Source organism: Pseudopipra pipra, chromosome 8, assembly GCF_036250125.1.
Source record: "Pseudopipra pipra isolate bDixPip1 chromosome 8, bDixPip1.hap1, whole genome shotgun sequence".
Classification (NCBI taxonomy): Eukaryota; Metazoa; Chordata; class Aves; order Passeriformes; family Pipridae; genus Pseudopipra; species Pseudopipra pipra.
The window spans coordinates 1,701,778-1,727,069 of NC_087556.1; the positions used below are offsets into that span (position 1 = coordinate 1,701,778).

General features: G+C 45.4%; 1 protein-coding gene across 10 annotated transcripts in view; it reads right to left on the minus strand.

Annotated features, from left to right (window-relative positions):
• Nucleotides 1-25,292, minus strand: part of PCDH15 (protocadherin related 15) — a 701,112-nt gene that overhangs the window by 33,836 nt on the left and 641,984 nt on the right. For all 10 annotated transcript variants that reach the window (XM_064662188.1, XM_064662185.1, XM_064662184.1 and 7 more), the window contains 3 exons: nucleotides 24,288-24,415; nucleotides 9,696-9,911; nucleotides 4,435-4,523 (listed from right to left, as the gene is read on the minus strand). In XM_064662188.1, the coding sequence (XP_064518258.1) occupies nucleotides 4,435-4,523; nucleotides 9,696-9,911; nucleotides 24,288-24,415 (433 nt within the window). The remainder of the gene's footprint in view (nucleotides 1-4,434; nucleotides 4,524-9,695; nucleotides 9,912-24,287; nucleotides 24,416-25,292) is intronic.

The following is a 25,292-nucleotide window of genomic DNA, read 5'->3' on the forward strand; positions in this document are numbered from 1 at the left end:
CCTTTCACAAAGATTATTTCTAGTTTTCTAGAACACACGAGGCCTGTGTCTGGCAGGAAGGAGCAGCACTGAGCCAATTTCCTCTGCATAAAATAACACCCACGATATTTAGAAAACAACCCAGAGCCAGTGTCTTTATACCCACTTATCCTAATCCTATAAAAGCATAGGATCATGAATTGTTAAGGTTGAAAAAGACCTTTAAGATTCAAGTCCAACCATCAACCCAGCACCACCACGAGTGTATTGGATTGCACACTGCAAAGGAAATTTGCTTTCTAACATACTGCTAAAATTCCTTTCTTTCTCATTGTGCCCTTCCTGCACATCCCTGCCCTCCAAAAACCCCCAAAATCCTGACTCAATAAAGGTGGCCTCCTGTTATTATCATCCTGATTCCAGCAGACAGAGGCTGAGGGCTGGAATGGGCTCTGTTAACACTGTACCAGGCTCCAGGACACACATTGTCCCTGAAAAGCCAAACACAGGCTGGATATGAAACAGGATGCAGCCACTTGGTGGCAAATGTCCCTCTAATGTATTTATTTTACGTAATTAAATCTATTTAATCTAATTAAATCAATTCTTTGATTATCTAATCTACTTCTTTCCTAATTCGGCAATTTAATTTACAGTGAAACAATACAGTGCAAGGAAGTGACAGAGGAAAAAGGAAGGGGAGGTGGAACCAAGGGCCAGGAGCAAAATGACCCCAAAAATGTTCCTGTCAGAGAGTGCTGAGGCAAAGAGCAAAGCAGCTGTAGCAGTACCTGGGACTCAAGAGTGTCTCCTAAAGGGGAGGAAACCAAGTGCTGGAGGACAAGTTCACTGCCACCAGCCCAACAGAGAAAAGGTCCAGCCACCTGTAATTAGCCTTAATTCAGTAATTACAGGGCAAAAATCCTAAAGAATAGTACTTCTCCTATGGGAAAACTGAGGAGTCTGAGTGATTTATGCACCTCAACTGCATCCAGCAGCTGAGACAAGCTAATTTTCTACTACTTCATGGACTGTGGAGAAGAAAAAAACCACAACTGCGGGGAAACCACCCCCGTTCAGAACCATTTCCCTGAAAAAGGACTGTGTGTTCCAGCTCCTAGACATAAAATTTATTATCTCATATGCCGTGATTAGACATAAAATTATATGTGATGCACAATGTACATGTGATGTATATTAGGCCCTATAATTTATAGCAATATTTATTGCTGTAATATATAATATAATATCTCTTTTAAGTGCGACCATAGTTTCTCTGCATCAAAGCAGAGCTCCTATGAGGGATGATGGCAGTCAACTTTATATATGCAAACCATTAAGTCAGCAGCTTCAATGTTCATATTCCAAAACACTCCCTCAGTAATATCTCCAAAGATCAGCACTTGATTTTACATTTGGATTTTCAGGGAAAAACCTTCCTGGTCACTTTTACACCACGTTAAAGGGTTCAGCCTGGATTTTCTTTAACTATGGAAATGCACTGTTCTTTTACAGGCATGGAACTGTATGAGAAAAGCACTAGGAAGTGAAGGAAAAGCCCCCAGGAGGCTGCACAGGGAGGTGTATCCTGGTATCCTGAGGGCACCAGGAAGAGCGTTGGCAGCAGGGCAGGGAGGGGATCCTGCCCCTCTGGCCAGCCCTGGGCAGGCACATCTGCAGGGCTGGGCCCAGCTCGGGCTCCTCAGCACAGCAGGGCCAGGGAGCTCCTGGAGCGGGGCCAGCGCAGGCTGCGGAGATGCCCAAGGGCTGGAGCAGCTCTGGGAGCAGCAAAGGCTGAGGGAGCTGGGGCTGTTCAGCCTCCAGAGCAGAGCCTGAGAGGGGCCCTCAGCCATGGCTGGAGGGGCTGCAGGGAGGGGGCAGAGGATGGAGCAGGCTCTGCTCGGGGGGGCCCAGCAATGGCCCAAGAGGAACGGGCAGGAACTGATGGCCAGGAAGTTCCAGCTGGACAGGAGGAAGAACTTGTTGGCTGGGCAGTGCCCCAGCCCTGAAGAGAGAGCAGAGAGGGGGTGGAGTGTCCTCCCTGGGGCTATTCCAGCCCCATCTGGACACACTCCTGTGCTGTGTGCTCTGGGCTGGCCCTGCTGGAGCAGGGAGGTGGCACCAGATCCCCACTGTGGTCCCTTCCAGCCTGACCTGTTCTATGACTGTACTTCATCAAAACACTCATTGTAAGTCACTCCATTTCTCCATTTCAGAGGAAATGATGCGACATCTCTAGATAACAGTACAGAGGAATTTACTCCACAAACACTTCTATTACCTACAGGAGGAACCCCAGGTCTCTCTGGACAATGTGGAATATCTGACTTTAGGCAGAGCTTTAAGTTGCCATCACATGAAAAGTAAAGAACTAAATGCTCTGAGAACAACACTGGCTATTTAATTCCAGCTGAATTTCAGGAGTGGGACTTGATGATGCCTGTGGGTCCCTTCCAAAGGAGGATATGCTATGATCCTATGAGATGCTGATCCTTGCCCATCCAGCAAACACTCCCAAAAACTTCCACATTTACAGAACACTGTCATCTGCCTCCAAGTTTTCTGAAGGAGAGGAACACACAACGAATTTTCCACTGAGCCTCAGCCTAATTTCTCTGCCACCTCCTGCAGCAGCCAGAAATGGATTTACCTGCACAGCCACAACGACAGCGGGTGAGGAAATGGCAAATGTGACTCTGATGTTCAGTCCAGAGGATGTGAAAGGAAGATGTGCCCATTGCATCCCTCAAAAAGCTTCAACTCCTGAGCCAAATGGACATCAAGGCTTTAAATCTTCTCCTCTCTGCTGTGCTTTCTTTATATGGACCATTAACCCCCACACAGCCCTGGGCTGTGCTGAGTAAGCCTTTCCAGTGTGGAAAACACTGAATTATGTATCTCTTGATACCTCATAACCCCTGGTAAAAAACCTCCCCAGGCAGTTGGGGAGATCCTGCCATAATTTGTTCTACGAAGTGGTTTAAACCACTATTTATTTTATGGTGAAAAATCACTGTAATATCAAAAATGACCCAACTACCCTCTCTTCCCTAACATTCCCCATCACCAAGTGCTGCAATTGGTGAATAAATGTTATATTTTCAGGGATTAATATTTACAAAATGAGAGGAGAAAGAGCTGAGTAACCTCTGTAGTGACTCATTCAGTTCACAGATCACAGAATGGTTTGGGTTTGGAAGGGATCTTAAAGACCATCTAGTTCCAACTCCCCTGCCACAGACAGGGACACCTTCCACTAGACCAGGTTAATGATACAGTCTTTTCATCTGTTAATGAATTACACATTCCAATTTTATGAATTAGTGCACTATTTGAAGTGGCCAAAGTACTTCAGTTTGAGAAGCTCTCCAAACAACTTGGTTTCCCTTCGCCCGTGGTTTTATCTTCTGTCCTTGAAAACTTATTCTTAGAAGAGAAATTCTTTAGTTGCACTTGCTTGCTCATGGTGTTTGTGAAAGTGAAGACTCCCCAAGCTGATTCTGAGAACTCAAAACCTGGCCATGATTTTTTTTTTTAGACTTTGTGCTCACTCAAAAACTCAGTTCCCTGTGAAATACGGATTCATGGAATCATTTAGGTTGGAAATGACCTCCTCACAGAGTCCCACTGTCACCCAGAACCACGTTCACCACTAAACCATGTCCCCAAGTGCCACATCCACATGTTTTTTTGAGCAGTTCCAGGGATGGGACTGCCCTGGGCAGCCCCTTCCAATGCTTAACCACCCTTTCTGTGAAGAAATGGTTCCTCCAATCCAACCTAAACCTTCCCTGGCACAGCTTGAGGCCGTTTCCTCTCATCCTGTCCCTTGTTACCTGAGAGAAGGTATATAATAACTCCTTTTAGGAAGTTATTCCTAGTTCTAGGAAATGGGATCCATGTGAATGAAGCCTATTGCCTGAACAACTTCATTAGTGCTTCTGGTGTTAGAAAAGGGGAACACCTCCTAAATCTCCAGGAGCAAATCCACCAGTAATTTTTCCTAGTCCCGAGAAGCTGTAAGCCATTCACTGCTTTTCCAGTGAGGGATTGCATCATCAATCCCAAGGTATTTCAAATTCCATGGAGAATTAAAGGTACCACAACAGTCAGGACGGACCAGACCCGTGGAAATCTGAGAAGTGCCTCTCATTGCTGATTAAATGGACAGAAGAGTACAAAGATCATTTATAAACTATTTCCTACAGTATTTTCTATCCCACATTGTCTAATCCATGGTTTTAAGACCCCAAGCATACAAAATTGTCTTTGTCTCCCAAAAAGAAGCCAGAACTGCAAGCCTGGCTCCTGGAAGCTGATGATGCTGTGGTGCCTGAGTGCAATTACTGGATCAAAGGGATTTTAGCTGGTTTCAAATATTTCAGCACTCCCTGCTGGATCTAATCCCAAACCCAGTGAACTGCCTGATATTTGTACAGGAAACAAATTAATTACCCTATGAGTTGATCTTTGTTTTGCTCCACGAGGGTGGGAGGAACGTTGGAGACGATGACCTGCATATCCAACTGATTGACCACAGAGACCTGGAAAGACAAGAGGGAAATTCAGTTGGCACTGCCACGCACAGCGTCCTCCCCACACACCGAGAATGGAATCACCACTTCCCTGCCTCCACAGCCACGCACACATTCCTCCTTTTAATTCCAAATGGAGGAGCTGGGAAATCTCTCTTTGCTTGGCAGCCAAAAGCCATAAACATCAGGTGAAGATTTAACCAGAAGCTCTGCGTCAGAATTAGAGATTCTTAAGGTGGGGACTGCAAAACCTGTTCTTCATAGTTTAGATTTCCCTCCCAGAATCACAGATCTCCCAGGGGCCATATCCGAAATTACTTATGAGCACTCTGACGACAAGAAAATCCTGCCCTGGAGACATGCAATGTGCACCAAGGTAAATGGAAATACAAGATTAATTCAACTAAATCAATGATATTTTGTTAGAAAACCATGAAGGAAATTGTTTGCTTACTTTGAAGTTACCAGTGAAAGTTTTTATTTTAATCTCCAATTCCTTTAGCCTCTCCCTCTCTACATCATAAAACTGTTCATAACTGTGTATATTTTACAGTTGAGCTCTTTCCTTAAAAAAAAAAAAAGGAAAAATGCCTCTAACCCACTCAATACTTGTGTGCTTTGTTGAAATAAAATTAAATTCCAGTTTTCCACCAAAGCACAGACTGAGCTCAGAACAAATCTCTGGAATTGGCATTTTCTACTACAAAACCAACGTCACTCCTGAGTTTCCCAACATCAGGCTGGACAGTCAGTGTGCGAAAGGGACACCACACAGCTCCTGAGCCATGTCCCCCTCAATCCTGGGAAAGATTCTGGAGGAAAATTTGGAAAAGTAGGCCAATGTGAAACCTGATAAATTTAAAAATCAGGAATTAAGTTGATTCTAAAAGAAATAAACAACGCCTGATTTTCAAAAGAGGAGCCTGAGCCCTGTAATCACTGCGGCAGAAAAGCCACAATACCCCTCCACATCAAACACTGATTCACCAGCTTTGAAGCTTAATTCAACTTTAAATATTTAAATGTTCTTGAAATGTCATCAGATGCCCCGATCTGGCTTCTGTATAAGAAGAGCAGAATTATAATGAACTCCAAATAAAATTTAGACTAAAATCATGCAACGGAACTCTAACAGAACGATCAATTTAATAGAATTAATGACATGAGCCAATTCAAGCAACCACTGTGCTCCATATGCTGAGTGCTGCATAAAGGCAACACTGCAGACAAAGGCAACAGTTCTTTTCACATTCCAGGAATCACAATTATCACCACTTGTTCCTATACAAAAACATGGATAAACACATTCATGACAAGCTACAGGAAACCAAGGGTGTTGGACAAAAATCAAGCAAAATTGGAGGTTTCTAGAGGAGACTTGCTTATTATCCACATTTGTAAAGGCAGGGAAAGCATAAAATTGTTGATAAGCACTAGCCCATAAGCGATATCCCTTTGATCCCAAGATTCATTCATTAGGTAGTTCCCAAGTTGTAAATCAAGGCAGAGCCTACAAAGAGTCTGGATCATTATATGGCACCAAGGGATTCCTGGGAGTAGCTAATGCTGAGACTGAATGAGGAAGGGGCCTTGCAACTCCCCAAACCCCATTTGATTAAAGATGATATCCATGATAACCTATAAAGATAACTATGACATCATATCTTATGATAGTGAATATTCACTATCTACACTTAGTACCTTTAAGTGCTTCCTTGCAGCAAACTCATTTTAAAATGTAATTTCTTATTTCTTCCTGTTCTCTCACAGAGGCTCAAAGAGGGAAATGCCATCAGATGGAGCTAAACTGTCTCCCCTCAGATGTCTGACTCGAGCCATCAAGCCAGTTCCAGCCATCAGGAGCAGCCCAGTGTCCATCACATGGACTGTCTCCACCAGCATGAAGACCTTCAACCAGGATTTGGCAGGTCAGGGTGCTCACAGAGCTGTGCCAGGCTCTGAGGAAGCTCCTGGTTTCAGTTCTGGAGGATACCTTGCTCAGGTTCTTCCTCTGGTCGTGTGTAGTGGTTTGGACTTTGATTTTCCCCAGAGGCTGAAAAGTGGTAGACCCCAAGGGGTGGAAACCCTTGGAAGTTTTGAAATTCTGTCCAATGGGCGCTCCTGCAGAAATGTCAACATCTCACAACCAGACCGGAAGAGAAGAGTTGTAGTTTTGGTTGTAGGAGAGGTGGCCATGTTGTAGGGCCACGAGGAAGGGGCTCTAAGCCCCTTGGGGCCTCTGGCCCCTCCCAGCCCCTGGCTGGGGGGCTGCAGGGACCTGGAACAGCATAAAGCTGGGCTAGGTGCCTGTAGTTATGCCGGGAGAATGTTTTCTCCATGGGCACACAGCAGCAGCCGGGACTGACAAGAGAGAAACGGTGGCAGAGAGCCAGAGATAAGAACCTGAACTGAAGAAGCAGCAGAAACAACATGCAGCACCAGAGAGAAGGACTCCTGGAAGACAGAGCCAGGAGAAAGAGAGCCAGCAGCTGAGAGACAGAGTTTGGGGTAAGACTGATACCAGATTCCCCAAAACTCCCTTGGAGACCCTCTTGGAGAAGAGGGACATGGACTCCTATTTAGGAGAAGAGTTTCAGACATGCAGCACTAGAGAGAGAGAGAAGAGCTGAGAAGCTCAGAGAGTCCTGGAGCTGGACCGGGACAGCCAAATGGAATGCGGGGGGAGTTGACCTTGGCTCCCCCCCTTGCACTGCTGCCGCGGTGGCAGCCTGAGAGGCAGTGGCACAAAGGCCCTGCAAGAAGGAGCTGAGTCTCCTGGTGATACCAGACCGTCACGAAGACCCCCCTGTGTCTTCGTGATATGACGTGGTGATACGACCTTGTCTGGGGTTACGAAGCCCACGGAAGACCCCTCGGGTGAGGCGATGGGGCCGAGGGAAGTTGGATACCTCCCTCGTTGAGTGCTGGCGGAAAGCCAGCAATCAGCTGCTGCATGTGGAGAAGACAGAAAGAAACCTGCTGCCTCAGAAGATGCTGCTGCTGCTTAAGAACTGGAAGGGATCTGTCCTTCTTTCCCTCCTGGACTTTTATTTGGAGGGGAGAAGAGATCTGATCATTGTAAATACTATATGTCATGGTAGAGATAGTTGCAATCGTGTGTATAATGTGATATGATATTTATTTGTACAGTCATTGTAATATATTCCCTTTCCCCCACTTTGAGTCTGGTGTGTTTTGTCTGGAAAAGCCCATCTCACATTAGGTTGAGATGTGGGAGGGGGGATGGAACTAGGGAATTGGATTTTGGGGCTATCTCAAACCATGACATCGTGTCCTGCCTCTTCCCCCTAGACCTCCTTCCAGTGCAGTCCTGTCTCCTTCCCCCACATCTTATTCACTTGCACAAGAGTAACTAAATCCATTTCCCATTTCTATGTGCACTTCTTGAGCTGGGATTGAAAGAAAGAACACCTGCCAGGCTGAGCACCTGAGCCACAGTTTCAGCAGGACAAATCCTGTTCAAATCTTGAGAAAAGATCTTCACATATGGATCTCACTTGGGGCATAAAATCAGAGCATCACAGAATGGTTTGGGTTGGAAGGGACCTTATAGATCATCCAGTCTCACCCCCTGCCATGGGCAGGGACACCTCCCACTAGCCCAGGTTGCTCCAAGCCCCGTCCAACCTGGCCTTGGACACTTGCAGGGATCCAGGGGCAGCCACAGCTTCTCTGGGCAACCTGTGCCAGGGCCTCATCACCCTCCCAGGGGACAATTCCTTCCCAATATCCCATGAAACCCTACTCTCTGGCAGTGGGAACCCATTCCCCCTTGTCCTGCCACTCCAGGCCCTTATAAACAGTCTCTCTCCATCTTTCCTGCAGCCCCCTTCAGGCCACAATCAGGTCACCCCAGAGCTTTTCCTCCCCAGGCTGAACAATCCCAACTCTCCCAGCCTTTCCTCCCAGCAGAGCTGCTCCAGCCCTCTGATCCTCTTGGGGCCTCCTCTGGAGTGGCCCCAGCAGCTCCACGTCCCAACTTTCAGTGGGATGGTGTTGATCTCTAATTGTATCTCCAGCCACTCTCAGCTTCCATGCCTTGCTCACAGACAGTGGGTGCACTGCCCATCACTCACCCAGACAACCTAAAGGGACCTCTATAAATTAATGAGACATCCTTCACTTTCTAATTTAAATGTCGATACCTTCTGGCTATATTTTAATATACCATTACTGCCCAAATTGCCTGAGGGTGCCCTATCATTTGGGGCATGAGGACGTCATACATTATGTTTATTTGGTGAATCCCTGCATAACTCAATGCCCCAAGTGTTATGGTTCTCATCTGTATCATTTGACAGTGTTCCCACGAAGTGGATAATGCACTTCATCCCTGCCACATTATGCTAATATTAAGCCAATCCATCATGTTATATGGGCTTTAAGAAATTTAGCTCTGATGGTTCCTGTGACTGGACTCAGTCAATGGCCTTTACACAGCAAAAACCTGCGAGCTCGAGGCCTCAGGTTGGTGCCAGCTCTGAAATGGTGCTTTCCTGGAAAGTTAGAAGTACGTTCTCAGCCCAAAATTATTCCTTGAGGTTCCCTTTAGACATGAGCAAGTAAGACGTGGCCAACTAGGACACGGCATCTGGAACATGGAGTCATGGAATCACAGAATGGTTTGGGTGGGAAGGGACATTAAATACCATCCTGTTCTACCCCCTGCCATGGGCAGGGACACCTTCCACTAGCCAGGGCCTCCCCACCCTCACAGGGAAGGATTCCTTCTCAATATCCCATCTAACCCTGCCCTCTGGCAGTGGGAAGCCATTCTCTCTTGTCCTGCCACTCCAGGTCCTTGTAAATAGTCTCTCTCCACTTTTCCATCTTTCTTTCAGGCTCCCTCCAGGCCCTGGAAGGCCACAATTGGGTCACCCCAAATCTTCTCCTCTCCAGGCTGAACAATCTCAGCTCCTCCAGCCTTTCCTCCCAGCAGAGCTGCTCCAGCCCCCTGACCAACCTGGTGTCTCCTCTGGACTCGCTCCAACATGTCCTAACATCTTTTGCTTTAAAAAGGCAAAAGCTTTATTTCAGTGACTTAAAAAATTAAGCACACACAGTTCATGGCTTTTCTATAGGTCTGCCTGGAATTAAACTTTACGTGGTGGTTAAATTTCCTCAGGAATTATTCCCCAACGATGCCTGGCTCATACTTACAAGCACTTCTGCTTTGCTGCTCAGTCCTTTTCCATAATTGTCAGTGGCAATGACCTGGAACTTGAAATAGGATCTCCTCATGTTTTTGAAGAGCATTGCAGTTTTGATCAGCCCTGTGTAAGCTTCAATCACAAAACCTTCTTTGCCATCCTTGATGGGGGGAATGATGAGTCTGTACTGCATGGCACTGTAATTCCCAGTGTCTTTATCATCAGCCTGATGGGGAAAAGAAAACAAGCAGAGGCAAACAAGGTAAATATGCAGGCAAGGAATCATTAACCTTGTCCTTTAAATAAAGTTATATATTGGTCCAGCAAATTTCCTCCACTCTGACATTTAAAACATTAGATCCCAGAGTGCAGATATTGCTGGTGCTTTAAATGGTTCATTTAACTTTGCTGCTCACAGTTTTGCTTTTCCAGCAATTTCTTTCTCCTCTGTTGGCATTAAACTGCTCCAAAAGAAAGAAAAAAAATTAAAAAAAAAAAAAGAAAAATATAAATTCACTGTTCAAGTCTGCAACAATATGTAAGAACAGTTCAATTCTGAGAAACCTCCACTGCCAAATTCTTGTTGAAAATTCAATATCAAAGAAAAAAACATCCCAGCAACTTATTCACAAAGTTATACAGTGAGAATGTTCTCCCTCTTCGTAGAGATATTCAGCACAGGCAGTTTTGGACCAAATAAATAAATTTTTTTATTGAAAAAAGAAAGGAATGAGTGGCATTCCTGCCCTGGTGCACAAGGACCTGCTGTGCAGACCCAGAGCTGCCCTGGCACTGTCCTGTTGCTGATTTAGGATGCAGACTTGGCATCCAGCAGGCAGCCCTGGGAGCTGTTATTCCACCTTCCTCGTGCCTGCCAACCCTGGGTAGCCCCATCCTGGCCTCTCCAGCCCCATTCCTTATGCTCCTGTTCAGCAGCCAGGAGCTGTGTTCAGAGGGGAGTGTTTCTGAGGACCCTTCCAAGGCTTTCCCGTGCTCCATGTGGGAAGGGTCAGTGAGATGGAAGTTAATCACTGCCTGTACATCGTGCACTCACAGGCTTGGGGCATCACCTCAGCACGTGGGACACCTCAGCAGCTATCACCAGCTTTTATCAGAGCCTTGGCACGGCTTCTAAACCTGTGGCTTAAGCTAATGCTGGAGAAAAAACAGCCCTGACTTCAAAAAGGGGCAGGTCTTGGTGTAAAATCCATGTAAAATCCGTGTAAAATCCCTACTTTTACCTGATTTAAGAACAAAACACAATCACAATTTAGTCAGGGTTTGTGGCAGTGTTAAGAGTTCATACAATCACAGAATATCCTGAGCTGGAAGGGACCCCCAAGGATCATCCAGTCCAACCCCTGGCCCTGCACAGACACCCCAACAATCCCACCCTGTCCCTCAGAGCGTTGTCCAAACCCTCCTGGAGCTCTGGCAGCCTTGGGGCTGTGCCCACTGCCCTGGGGAGCCTGGGCAGTGCCCAACCACCCTCTGGGGGAAGAACCTTTCCCTGAGATCCAACCTGACCCTGCCCTGACACAGCTCCAGCCCTTCCCTGGGTGCTGTCCCTGGTCCCAGAGAGCAGAGACTGGAGCTGTTTGCCCTGATACGCTACTGCTGCTAAAAGGGCTTCATCTGTGCAAGGTCATTAAGCTGTCAGTAGGTGGCCATTAATCATCATTAATTGTTTCCTCACCAGCAGAGAACAACATCTTTACGGTGGAAATTTTTACTGACTCCTGTTCTGTCTCCATTTTCGGATAATTTCCAGGGAATACCAGCGAGGAGACGCACCGGATCCAGGTACTCAAAGCTGGATGTGCTCTCCATGCTACTCCAACTCCTATCAGCCCAGATGGAACAGACAGAACTATGCAGCACTCAAATGATAATATCCAGCCTGGTTTAGCTGGAGACAGCAAATACTTTTCAAACAGCACATCACAGAGCTGCAGAGCTGCCCAAAAATGAGCTCCCACAATGACACCGGCTGTCACTCATCACTGAGACAGGACTGCTTGAAATGGTCCTCACATCCTCTGGGAATATTTTGTTTGCCTCTAAATTGATAAAGCTTTATCCAGCTAGGCTACCAAAAGCATAAATATGAAATGTGTTAAATTGCTTTTGTTCTCTAGCTCCGGAGCTTGCTTTTAAAATCAAGATTACTGCCTCTTGGGTGATCTCAACCCCCTTTATTAGTGTTTTTAGGGAAGAAGGGGGAGGTTAAAAGCTTTCTGAAATGTACCCCATTCTGTCAGTCAAAAAAGTAAAGATATCAGTGAGCTTTTCCAGAGCACTCCTGCTTTCCAACTGGCACAGGGAAATACAGCCCCAAAACATCCTGGAGCCAGCAGGCAGGAGCTTGACAGGTGGATATCAGGACTAGGCAAATTTTTGGCTTTCCTTTGACAATTAAATTCTGAAGGAAGAACTGAATGTGAAAGCATGCTGTGCTATAGAATCATGGAATTGGAAAAGACCTCTAAGACCATCCAGTCCACCCCGTGCCCGATCCCCACCTTGTCACCCCCCCAGAGCACTGAGTGCCACATCCAGTCATTTCCTGAACACTTCCAGGAGGGTGTCCGGTTCCCTGGGCAGCCCCTTCCAATGTTTAACCCCTCTTTCAGTGAAGAAATTTTCCCAAATATCCAACCTGAACACAAAGAAGTGGCTGGACCTCAACATCAGATTGATATTTGGATGGGGAAAAAGCAAGACAAAAATTAAACCAGCACCTCAGCTGTGCCTGGCCATGGGGCCACTGGAAGGGGCCCCTGGAAGGGGCTGTGCCCAGCCTGGGGCAGCCCCAGCCTCTCCTCCCAGGGATCCCTAAAAATCATGAATATATGATAACAATCAAACCTTTCACTTCAAGTACCTGCTCTTAACCAAACACCATGGAAATCTTCAAATTACAACTAAAAGAGTGCACAGGATGGCTATTACTACATTATTACTACTAAAGTTACTCTTACTAAAGAAACATTTCAAACCAGCCTGATAACAGAAATAAAGCATCCTTGCAAACATGCAGACTGTTGGTTACAGAACCATTCAAAGCAGCTTCTCTGGATGTTTTCTCGGATCCATTTTGTCAAAGTGTTGTAAGAGAGTTTAAGATCCTCCACAGACCCGGAGCTGAGGTCAGGGAGCCTCTGCCTGTGGTGGCAGGGGATACTGGAATATGTAAAAGGAACACTTTGTATTGATGCAGAGCAGGGAAATTTTTAAAATCATCACTTCCTTGCCTCATACCGACCAAATCTTTGTGTGTGGGTCCAAGGCCAGGCAGGTGCCTGGAGAGGGACTGGGGACAAGGGCCTGGAGTGACAGGATGAGAGAGAATGGCTGCCCACTGAGACTGTGCAGGGAGGGGATACTGGGAAGGAATTGTTCCCTGTGAGGGTGGGGAGGCCCTGGCCCAGGTTGCCCAGAGAAGCTGTGGCTGCCCCTGGATCCCTGGAAGTGTCCAAGGCCAGGTTGGACGGGGCTTGGAGCAACCTGGGCTAGTGGAAGGTGTCCCTGCCCATGGCAGGAGGATGGAATGAGATGGTCCTTAAGGTCCCTTCCAACCCAGACCATTCTGAGGTAAGTTCAGCTTGTAGAACATAACTCAGGTTAAAGCCAGGAACAATCTAGAAAAGACCTGTCTGGACAAACCCGCTGGCTTACCCACAGTCCACTTGGCATGTTGGTAATGGAGCTGGGGGGGAAAGACAAAGGTAATTCCTGTGAGCCCACAGAGCATGTGTTTGAGCACGAGGCACAGAGCAGCAGGTGGAGCAGCAATATGTGATCCAGCTCCCTGAGGTTCATCACTGTAGCGAGACAAGTTTCACAGTGACTGCCCAGCTAAGTGGAGGTGCCCTGTGGGATGGGCATTACACCCTTTCAATAAAAAGCCAATTTCTGTGGTAAAATGGATTTGTTAGGTTGGTTCAGCTGGGTCAGAAGCCTGTCATATTTGTAATATTAGCAAATTCTCTCTCGACAGAAAGATACGGTTTTAAATAGCAGCTTGTTTCAATAACACCAGAAATCAATGTCACCTTCAGCATTTCACCCGTGTCGGGAGGGAGGACTAAGGATAAAGAACATTTGGATCCAAATGAAGGTATCCATTCCCCAGGCACAGACATTACCTGGAGTCAGCCTTTCTGAACAAACAGCAGCACTCTGGAGTCATTGCTCAGAAGCAACGACATCTTAGTTTTGCAGCTGAGTTTAACGCATCAAACTCCAGTGAAAGAGGCATTTTAGAAGCTGCAGCTTCTAAAATCCTGCAGCTCAGGTGCCCAAAGCCTGCAGACAGGCTATGAGTTAATTTTGCAGAAGTTCTGAGAACTCAGTGTCACTCCAGAGCAATCAAACAGCCTCAGCATCTCTGCAGCTCAGGCCATTTCCCTCCCAGAAGCCATCTACACAGAGAGGAGCAAAACAGGTGCAGAGCATCCCGGAAAAAGGATCAGATTCCAGTTTCAAATGTTTTAATTTTGTTGTTTCCATTCCCCCGCCCCATCACTCAGACCTAACAACGCCTGGCACGAGGCTCGGCTCGGCAGGACCACCAGGGAGAGCTTGTGAGCCGCCGACAGGAACGCACCGAACTTCTTTAATACACGGTAAGGATGTTTGCTGTTCTTGTAATTTGTCCTGAAGGTAAATATTTTTGACACTTCATTAGGAAGAGATCTACAACATCTCAAGAGTTGCATTAGGACTGTCAAAGAAGAGAAAGAGCTACACTTAATCTTAATAGTACAGCAGCAAATCTGCCTTTTGTCATGTGCAAGAAATACAGATGTCTCTGAAACTCTGCTGTGATTGAGGGCTGATAAATATGGATGATGTTAGGAATTACCAGGCCAAATTCCACCCACTCCTGTGACTGAGTGCAGGTGTGCCCACAATGAGGGAGTTTGGCTGGCATCACCTCCAGCTCCTACTCATCAGTGAGGGAATGGGTTCAAACTGAAAGAGGGGAAATTTAGGTTGGATGTATGGAAGAAACTCTTCCCTGTGAGGGTGGGGAGGCCCTGGCACAGGCTGGCCAGAAAAGCTGTGGCTGCCCCATCCCTGGAAGTGTTCAAGGCCAGGTTGGAGCAACCTGGCCTAGTGGAAGGTGTCCCTGCCCATGGCAGAGGTTAAACAAGATGATCTTTCAGGTCCCTTCCAACCCCAAACCATTCCAGGATTCTATGGTTTATTGAAAAGTTATTGACAGGGGTTTTTAATCATTTTACTGGCAGATATCTCTCTTGGAACAAGAAGTCCACTAAGCCAATAATCCTTGGTATGGAAGTATAAAGGACTCATTAGAGCTGAGTCAAGCTGAAAATAAGAGATGAAAATACATGAGCCAAAAACTGGAAGCAACAGAGATCCCTTTAGTGGTGCCTCTGTAACCCCTCACAGTTTCCCTGAGTATAGAAGTTTTTTCTGGTGTAATAAACAGAATCATAAAAGTTGGAAAAGACCTTTAAATTCACCAAGTCCAACTATCAACCCACCACCACAGTGTTCACCACAAAACCATGTTCTCAAGTGCCATATCCACATGTTTTCTGAATACTTCCAGAGGTGGGGACTTCACCATCTCCCTGGGCAGCCCCTTCCAACACCTGACGACCCTTTCCATGAAGATTTTTTTCCCTAACATCCAATCTAAACCTCCTCTGGAACAACTTGAGGCCATTTCCTCTCATCCTGACTATTAACACAAGCCTTAGGTTCCACATGAGCTGTCCCTGAAGGCTGCTCAAATATCTCACAGCTGGGAATTTGGTGGGAAAAGGTGAAGTTTGAGGAGCAGATGCAAAGCTACAAATTTCTGAGGCAGCCCAAACCAAGGTGATGAGCAGCAGTTCAAAAGTGCTGGAGCCAGGGGAGAGTGTAAAAGAGCAGAGCAGTGAAGAAATACAGGAAAAAAAAAAGGGTAAACTGCAATAGCTACAACAAACTTAGTGGCTTAAGTGTCTGTAAATCACCAAGTAAAACTGCCTCTAAAACAGGCCAGTGGCAGCTGTGGCTGCAGAACTGCAAATCTGCAACAATCTGTAAATTCCTGCCGGCGAAAATGGTCTTGTTCTAAAAGCAATTTTATGTGCCAGCAACTAATTGGGAACAGTTGAAGCTGCCATCTGCTAGGAAGAAGGGAAAAAACCCCTCAGCAGCACAGTCCCATCCATTTTCCATGCCCTGTTAGCATCCTCGGGCTCCTGATTAAGGGTGACCCTTCCAGGGAGACTGGGAAACATTTAAAATTAACAATTGCATTTAATTCTAAGCAGCAAGTCTGAATTGAGTCCCCGCTGATAATGCTAAAAGCTGGAATCGGCCCTTGGTTATGCAACAGCTTGAGGAGTTACAGTCAGTGATGATTTTAATGCTCTTCCACAGAGCTGACAATTGTTGGTGACAATATCAGTGCTGTTGCCACGTGGGATTAGTTTTACAAGTCTTCCTGGAGGAGGGCAGAAGTGTCCAACCACAGGGTTGTGTATGTGCAGCCACGTGGAGCCAAAGAGGAATTAATTTATGCTTTAAAAGCATCATTTGAATGGTGTCCTTACAAATGTACTACAGCGAAGAGAAAAACAATGGGCTGTCACTGATATCATGGAATGGGTTGGAAGGGACCTCAAAGCTCATCTTGTTCCACCCCTGCCATGGGCAGGGACACCTCCCACTAGCCCAGGTTGCTCCAAGCCCCGTCCAACCTGGCCTTGGACACTTCCAGGGATCCAGGGGCAGCCACAGCTTCTCTGGGCAACCTGTGCCAGGGCCTCCCCACCCTCACAGGGAACAATTCCTTCTCAATATCCCATCTAACCCTGCCCTCTGGCAGTGGGAAGCCATTCCCCCTTATCCTGACACTCCAGGCCCTTAGAAAAAGTCTCTCTCCATGTTTCTTTTAAGCCCCTTCAGGCCCTGGAAGGCCACAATCTGGTCACCCCAAAGGTTCTCCTCTCCAGGCTGAACAATCCCAGCTCTCCCAGCCTTTCCTCCCAGCAGAGCTGCTCCAGCCCTCTGATCCTCTTGGAGCCTCCTCTGGACTGGCTCCAGCAGCTCCATGTCCTTGCTGGGCTGTTCCCAGGGCTGGAGGCAGTTTTATATATATATATATATATATATATATATATATATATATATGTATCACTATATCACTGATCCTGGTCACTGCCCAGCCCACTCCCAAGGACCCCAGTGCCAGGAAACTTCTGGGAAACACAGGTGGGCAGAAATAAGGCAATTGAGAATCGCTCACTTTGTTGTCCAATGGAGTCAAAACCCCCGAGGCGTGGGAAGGAAACACGGATCCACTTTGATAGGCTGCCTCATGGGAAAGAAATGTTGAATAAGAGGTGCTCCCCAACTAGGATTTTGGAAAGAATGATTGGGAAAAACGATTTTATAGCATTTTCCTGCTCTTCCGAGAGCAGTTAGTGCTCGATAGATGTGTGAAGGTGGGAGTGCAGCCCACGCACATGGAGATCCTCCATGGGATGGGAATAATCCAGGCATGCCACCCCCCTTCCATCCCCTGTAGGAGCCACTTTACTCAGGAAGGCACATGCAGGACTAACAGCCTTAAAAATGCTAGAAAATATCAGAGTAACTGAAATAATCAGATATTAATTTGAAAAAAAAACCCAAGGGTTCTCTGTAGAACCTCAGTAAGTTCTACCCTGATCTCACAACCAGAGGAAAAGAATAACAAACCAATAGTTTTTATAGTAAAAAGTTTAGCAAGCCAACATATTAAGCAGAAATAGTTTTTTTGAAAGCCATCACCTGTGTGCTTGGCATTCCTGGGATGATATTTTTAGCAGGACACGCTGCTTCCATCAGGGGCCAGATGTTAGAGCAGCTGGGCTGCTGTGCCTGCAGTGAGGCTGCAGAGGAGGTTTCTCCTTCTCCCAGGGATGTCTTCTCCCTCCTCTGGGATTCATCAATCCCATTTTAACTAAGAAAAGGTCATGACAGGCAAAGCAGCTGATTTTTAGGCACAGTGGTGGACACACGAGGGAACGCTTTGTCTTTCCCAGCTCAAAGCTGTCCTGGGTGCCCAAGGTGGAATCTCCCCTTTCCAGGACTTGCCACCCTAAAGATTCACTTGCCATCCCAAGGAAAAGGAAATACCAAAAGAAATGTGGAAGTTTTGGGCACGGATAGAAAACAGCTGGAGATTTAACATGGATTACGTGTCTGGGTAAAAAAGTAATCCCAGTATTCTCTCTCTGCATATCCACAGAACTACAGCCAGGAATGTTAAATATTTATCTTATCCATTGTTTTAGCTCAGTATGGAACCCCTGAGGATGATGGGGAAGGAAAGAGCAATCCCTGCTCCCCTGTGTGTCAGCAGGGTCAGGACCTGCAGCGTGACGTGGCTTTGTTTTATTTGCTCCCCTGTACATTAAGATATTCAAAGGGCAATAAAGGATGAAGTCACATTATGAAGTTCATCAGAAAGGGGGAAAAAAAACACAGGAAAAGTCTGAAATGAAAATCTGATCAACCAGATTGTAAGAATCAAGCTATTTCCATCAAATACAGGCCACCACTTCCACAGACTTGGATTCACTGGCCCTTTTTTTGGCAAGATTCCTTCTTTGCAAACATTTGCAGCACAAAAATACCTTTATAAACCAAGGAGTAGAGAAAAACACTCTCTCCCTTCCTTCATTCCTTCACTAGAATTAGGCTCTCTGATATTTCCTCATTTAAATGCACTTTAATAAATAAAACCAGAGGTTTTTACTTTAAAAACCTTTAAAAAGAAAGGGCTAATGACACACCATTATAGAGAAAAGTCGATTCCTGCCAGTAATTTCCCTAAAGATTGTGTTGGTTCTGGTTGTTTTCCTTGAGCAGATTGAAAATACTGTGTATGTGGCTAAAGGAAGCCTGGTTGGATTTCTGAGGGGGAAAAACAGGAGTTCCACGAAAATCCCAGTGGCAAAGCAAAATAATTCTAATATAATGAAATGCAAAGCAAATCCTAATGCAGAAAATTCATAAATTAGTAGCTATGAGCGTTACATCTGTTTTTAAATCACATATTCATGGAGAAAAGCATGAAAAGGCCTTTAATCATGGGAATGGGCTCTTGTATGAGTTGAAAATTTTGAGAAAGAAAAGGGAATTGCAGAGAAGGGGACTTTGGGAAGCACAGCCTGGATCCTTGGTTAAAAAGTGTCATTTGCATTAATATATCCCTTTTCTTTTTTTTTCTTGGAGCATTAGTACTTCTCAGCTTTCAGAGGCCACTGCTCTTAATCCAATCATCCCCATATAGAATAATTCATATGGTTTATCACTACCCAAATGAATTCTAATTGAAAATGACTTTTTGGATAATGATCTGTGGCATTCTGCTGAGCTCAAGCTTCCTTTTTATCTCCTTAGAGCAATCTTACTAAGAATCTAGGGCAAGACAACACATTAGCCTATTCTAAAAGGCTTTTATATTCAAATTAAAATATTTAAGAGAGTGGATGCTGCTGGCAGCAAACCCACTGACCTCATAGGGCTTCATAGTATTGGCCTTGGTCACACGTGGGGCTGTTTTGATGATGAGAGAAGTGTTTATCCAATATTGTATTGGTCTCTAAATTCAATTTGTTTCCTTCTCTCCCCACTTCTTTTCTTAGTTGGTTGTCTGATTGTTTCTTACTCCCAGTGCTGAAATTTTGTTCAAGCCACAGAGCACGACCTGAAACAACTGACCCCAAACATCTGAATGTTCAGTGCTGTATTTGTGATGAATTTACCCAAAACCTACTCACATGAACTACTATACTAAAAATTAATGACTACACTCATTAATTATGCCCTATAATTATTATGTCCCGTTAAAGAAGAGCTAATTGTGGTTTCTTTCAGGGATGGGGGGGGTGTTCTATTTGAAAGCTGTAGTTTTGCATTGGGTCATTTAAAAGGCTGGGAGAGCTGGGGGGGGTTCCCCTGGAGAAGAGAAGGCTCCAGGGAGACCTGAGAGCCCCTTCCAGGGCCTAAAGGGGCTCCAGGAGAGCTGGAGAGGGACTGGGGACAAGGGATGGAGGGATAGGACAAGGGGGAATGGCTTCCCACTGCCAGAGAACATGGTTAGATGGGATATTGGGAAGGAATTGTTCCCTGTGAGGGTGGGGAGGCCCTGGCACAGGTTGCCCAGAGAAGCTGTGGCTGCCCCTGGATCCCTGGAAGTGTCCAAGGCCAGGTTGGACGAGGCTTGGAGCAACCTGGGATGGTGGAAGGTGTCCCTGCCCATGGCAGGGGGTGGAATGAAATGGTCTTTAAGTTCCTTCCAACCCACACCACTCTGATTCTCTGATGTACTTCACATACTCTCTAAATTAAAGAAACAATTTCTGCCAGAACATAAAATTATTTTTAAGTCTCCTTAGTATCTACCCTAGTAACCACCTACAATTCAGTCCTTCCTCACTAACTTCTCTCAGTTCATCTTTTCCTATTAATCTTATTTATTTTATCCTATTTGACAAAAAAAGGAAGAATTACATCAGCTTAAACTGCTGCCAAGTGCCTGCCACTGGGATTATGCTTCATAATTGAATGACAGCCTGGCAAATAAAGCAGACACACCCTGTAAATCACATCTAACTGAGCCCATATCCAAACACCAGCCATTCCAGGGACTGCAATTAACCCACTGCTCTTTTCCCATGGTTCTCCCTCCTAGAGATGCTCAGGAACATGCTGGGAACTTCAGGAAGGTGAAACTGGAGGTATCTGAGCATAAAGAGTTGTGTGGTGGTCGCTCACCCTGCCCTGCTGAGGCCACAAACAGCTTTGGGGGAAAGGAAAGGTTTCAAGGTGAGTCTCGGTTTTCTGGCATGAAAAAAAATGGATAAATGGGAATAGAAACAATCTGGCTTCACTGGAAACTCCAGACCCTGATCTTCACAAGCCAGAGGCTGAGACAGATACAGATACCCAGATGATGAGTTTTAACCTCAGGTACTTCAACCTCTCCTTTGCTTTCAAAACAAACAAGCAAACCATCAGTGACCAGGGTCTGCCAATGAGTCTGACCCCTATTTTCAACCATCATCTCCTCCTGCCACTCTGGAAAAAGGCACTTCTTGCTAACTGGTGTTTCCACAAGTAGGGCTTCCAGAAGCAGCATCCTCTGCCATCCAGCTGGAAGGCCCTTGTTGGGGAATTAAATTAAATACATATTTGTGCTTGGAACATAAAAATATAATTCATGAACGTGCTTTTTCTCTTAAAGTCTGATGAAATGGAATTCTCTTGTAAATTTTGCTATAGAAGTTGTGTTTTACAAAACTTTCGGCTACCATATGAAGACAAAGCAACTCAATCCAGTTCCACCAAGCCCTGTCCAACCTGGGATAGTGGGAGGAGTGGAACAAGATGAGCTTCAAGGTCCCTTCCAACCCAAACCATTCTGGGGTTCTCTGATCCTAATACCCCATATTTGAGGATCATCAAAGCTGTTGTCAGTGACAGGAATAATGAGAACAGGAGGAGAATATCAGTTTCTTTTCAAAATTACTCAGATGATGTGAATTCATGAACGCAGAAGATGACAGCAAGTGCATTTGAAGCTCCTACTAAGAACCTGACTTCCCCAGTAGCATCAAAATCTGAATAATTTCTACAGTGCAAGCTCTACCTGTACTTTATTAATGTTCTTCTAAATTTCAACCTGGAAAACTACTCTTTTAATTTTACTCACCTGAGCTGTTCAAGAAAAGACATTCGTTTGATTAATTATTCTTAAAACAAACTGGAATGGGGATTGTACTTAACTAACAGTAATTACTTTTCCTTTCTACAGGCCAGAAAACAAGCTAAGTGGCACTGAGTGCTGAAAATGCTCAGTGCTAGAACAATAAATTACAGCCTGATTCTCTGCAACAAGAGCACTTCTTAATTGTTTCTAATTTTACTTTAACTAAACACACAGTTTGATGCCATCCACTTATAACAATTTCTGGCTTCTGCCTCGATCCATTTTGCCTGTCAGCAAAGTCAGGGAGAATTCTGTCAGGAATAGCTTCGAGAAATAAAACTGTCACTTTTTTTGGTCCTCCTTTGATGATCTTGTCCCCTGATGGCCTTTTCTGAGTCAAATGTTTCTGAAGGGGACAAGCAGATTTCCCCTCTTCACCCTCAAACTTCCCCCACCTGTATAGCTGCTCTTTTCCACCCCTTTCTTATCCCTCTGACTGACACACACGACTATCTGTGCCTAAGAAGTCAGGGATGGCTCTTGGAAAAGCAGGAAGGATTTCACAGCCTGGCCACGTTTCGTATGATCGACTCAAAATGTCATCTGGCATCCGTGGCTCGTGTTTCATTTACTTTCAGACACAAAACACTCCTTTACCTAAATAACTGTGCCCTTCAGAATTCTTGATCTCTTGCAGTGCCATCATGCAGGTCCTGTTATGGGCTCCCCACAACCCCCTGGCAGGAGCTGGAGCCAGGTGAGGGTCAGACGAGAGGAAATGGCCTCAAGTTGCACCAGGGGAGGTTTAGGGTGGATATTAGGAAAGGTTTCTTCACAGACAGGGTTGTAAAGCCTTGGAAGTGGCTGCCCAGGGACATGGTGTTCAAAACACCCTGGAGGTGTTCAAAAGCCACGGGGATGTGGCCCCTGGGGACATGAGTTACTGGGGAACACGGTGGTGCTGCTGGTTGATGCTTGGACTTGTGGACCTTGAAGGCCTTTTACAACCCTAGTGATCCTATGATTCTTCAGTCCTTCTGAAATTCACGGGTTTGCCAGAATTTTTGTAGTTTTTGACTATGTTAAACCTTCAGCTGAAGGTTTGCAGCTGGAAGCAACGACCAGCGAAAAGTCCTGAGGGAAAAACCAAAGTTTAACAAAAATATTACCCCCACCTGCAAAACTCTGCTCAGTTATGGTCTCAGACCACCCCAACAGCAACACTGCCAGTGCTGATTTATGCACCTAGAATTCCCTTTTCATTGGAGAAGGGGAGACCTTCTTGTTCTCCTTTACAGGAGGAGGGGGGGGGTCAGGCTCTGCTTCCAGGGACAAGGGACAGGAGGAGAGGGAACAGCCTCCAGCTGTGCCAGGGGAGGTTTAGATGGGATATTGGGACAAATGTCTTCACAGAAAGGAACAGGCTGCCCAGGGGGCGGTGTCACCACCCCTGAAGGGATTTAAGAGCCCCTTGGGGACATGGGTTAGTGGTGGCCTTGGCAGCGTCGAGGGAATGGTTGGACTTGATGATCTCAGAGGGCTTTTCCAACCTAAATGATCCCATGCACCAGGCACACACCCAGTCACGTGTCACCACCCATTTCACGTGGCAGAGAAACCTGGTGGAGATTAAAATTTCAACGCAGAAGACGGAGGGAAAGAAATTTGGTCCAAGGAAATCCCGCAGATCTTTTTCCGAGTGTGTCCTTCCCAACACACAGTGGTGCTGTCACTTCACAGCTTCTCTAACCCCACAGAAATAAGCCTTTAAAAAAACCACAGGTGTTGCTACGTGACCCTTTTTTTTTTTGGCTTTGTTTATGAAGCCTGAACTGAGTGTTCACATTTGATGAAGTTGGTGAAGTAGAAGCCTAACAGTTTCCCACTTCTCCGTCGTTTCTGGGCTTATTTTGGGAAGGATTGCCAAGGAAAAACGATGGACAACTCTTTAATAACCTCTGATCTTCTCTATTTCATTCCTGGCACTCTAAAACACATCATGAGGTCAACAGAAAGCTGAGCAGGTCATATTTCTGTGCCCTTTCATGCATAAGCTGGAATCAGCAACTTCAAAGCTATTCCACTAATGTTTAAAGTGAACAGAGATGCAGGAGATCTGCTGAGGGAACAGAATAAAGCCAGAGGAAAGAAGCTGCCTTGGCAGCTCAAGCTGCCTCAAGCACAAAAGATTGTGTCACAAAAGCAGTTTTATTGAAAAAAAAAAAGCATTTTATTGAAGACTTATTGCTTTTACTCTTGGTTATTTTTATGTCTGGTTCTAATTAGATTCTATGTATTATATTTTCTTGAATTTTTTAAATTTTTAAAAACCTCCCAGTTAATTTTCCTCAAAATTATGTCCCAGTGCTGACCTGAAACAGAAACTGTTCTTTCCCTTTTAAAACCTAAACATGCTGCTGCCAAGCAGTCAGAAAAAACTAAGGTAAAACCTGGTGTTGACCATCAAAAAATCATCATCTAAATATTAACAGATATAAAATGAAAACTACAAACCCTCATGGGAAATAAGCACCTAAGACTCCGTAGAAAAAAACCCTGGTTTTTAACTCAAAATCATCCTTGTGTCAGTAATTACTGGAAACAGCAGGACAAGGCATGTCAATCATACCCACACCAATGGAAACCAACACACCCTTATTCATACTCAGACACTGATTTCAGCAGAAAAATGGCCCATTCTGTGCTCATTATTCTTGTTTCTAAGAAGAAATACAGCCAAAATTGGTGCCAGTGCCTGAGAAGCTCCAGCAGCTTTAGAAGACACATATTTCAAAATCTCCCATGAAAAATCAAACCAGTGAGTAAATATTTTCCCACTGCCAACGAATGTCAGTTAAAAAACTCCAGTCTTACCTTAACTTTAAGCACAGAAGAAAACATTTTGGCATCTTCAGAGACCCCTCCAATGTACATTTTTTTGGTGAACACAGGCACGTGGTCATTTTCATCCTTCACCTCGATAAACACCTTGGCTGTGTTACCTGAAAGAGGGAAGGAAAAGGGTAAATAGAACATTTTGTCCTAATTTTGTGATACCTACTGGCATTCCATTTGCAGCCCGAAGAGACAAAAGGCAGGGTACGGAAAACAGTTTAAAAATAAGCACCTTAGATATCCTAAAACTGCATAATCCCAGAATCATTAAGGTTGGAAAAGACCTCCAAGTCCCCCTGTGCCCGATGCCCACCTTGTCCCCCAGCCCAGAGCACTGAGTGCCACGGCCAGGCCTTCCTGGGACACCTCCTTTTTGTTAATTATTATTTCTCCATTTGCCTTTTTTTGGTGAATGGATCTTGGTTTAACTTGGAGCTGAAATTTGTACCTTTATGAGAATAATTCCCATTATCTGGACCCCTGCACTTCACCATCAGGGCTACCTGAATTTGCCCATGAGCAAAAAGGTGCCATGGATTTCCTTACAAAGCAAGCACTTTGGGTAAAAGACAAGCAAAGACCTGTAGCTAATTTTTCAAATAACTAGAAAAGCACAAGTAATGATGTCATACCTTAGTTACACAGATTTTGGTCCCATTAAATACTCCTAAATGTTACAAAGAGGTAATGAAGGATCAGCACCAGCAGGTCTGCTGCAAACAGCAGCTTGCTTCATAGATTTTAATTATTACCAACTCTCCTGCAGCTACTTAACAGGTGATTCAGTTCTGGTGTCTCTAAACTCATAAATGGTCAGCAGCCCTGGCTAAGCAGCCTCAGCACCCAATTAATTTATTGTGTTAATTGAATGCATCTCTAAGCCTGTCCTGGTCTGGCCCAGAGGAACTCCACAGGTATTACCCCCCCTGAGAGGTTCAACACAAACCACCACTGTTAATTTGCTTTTATTAAACAGTTCCTGAT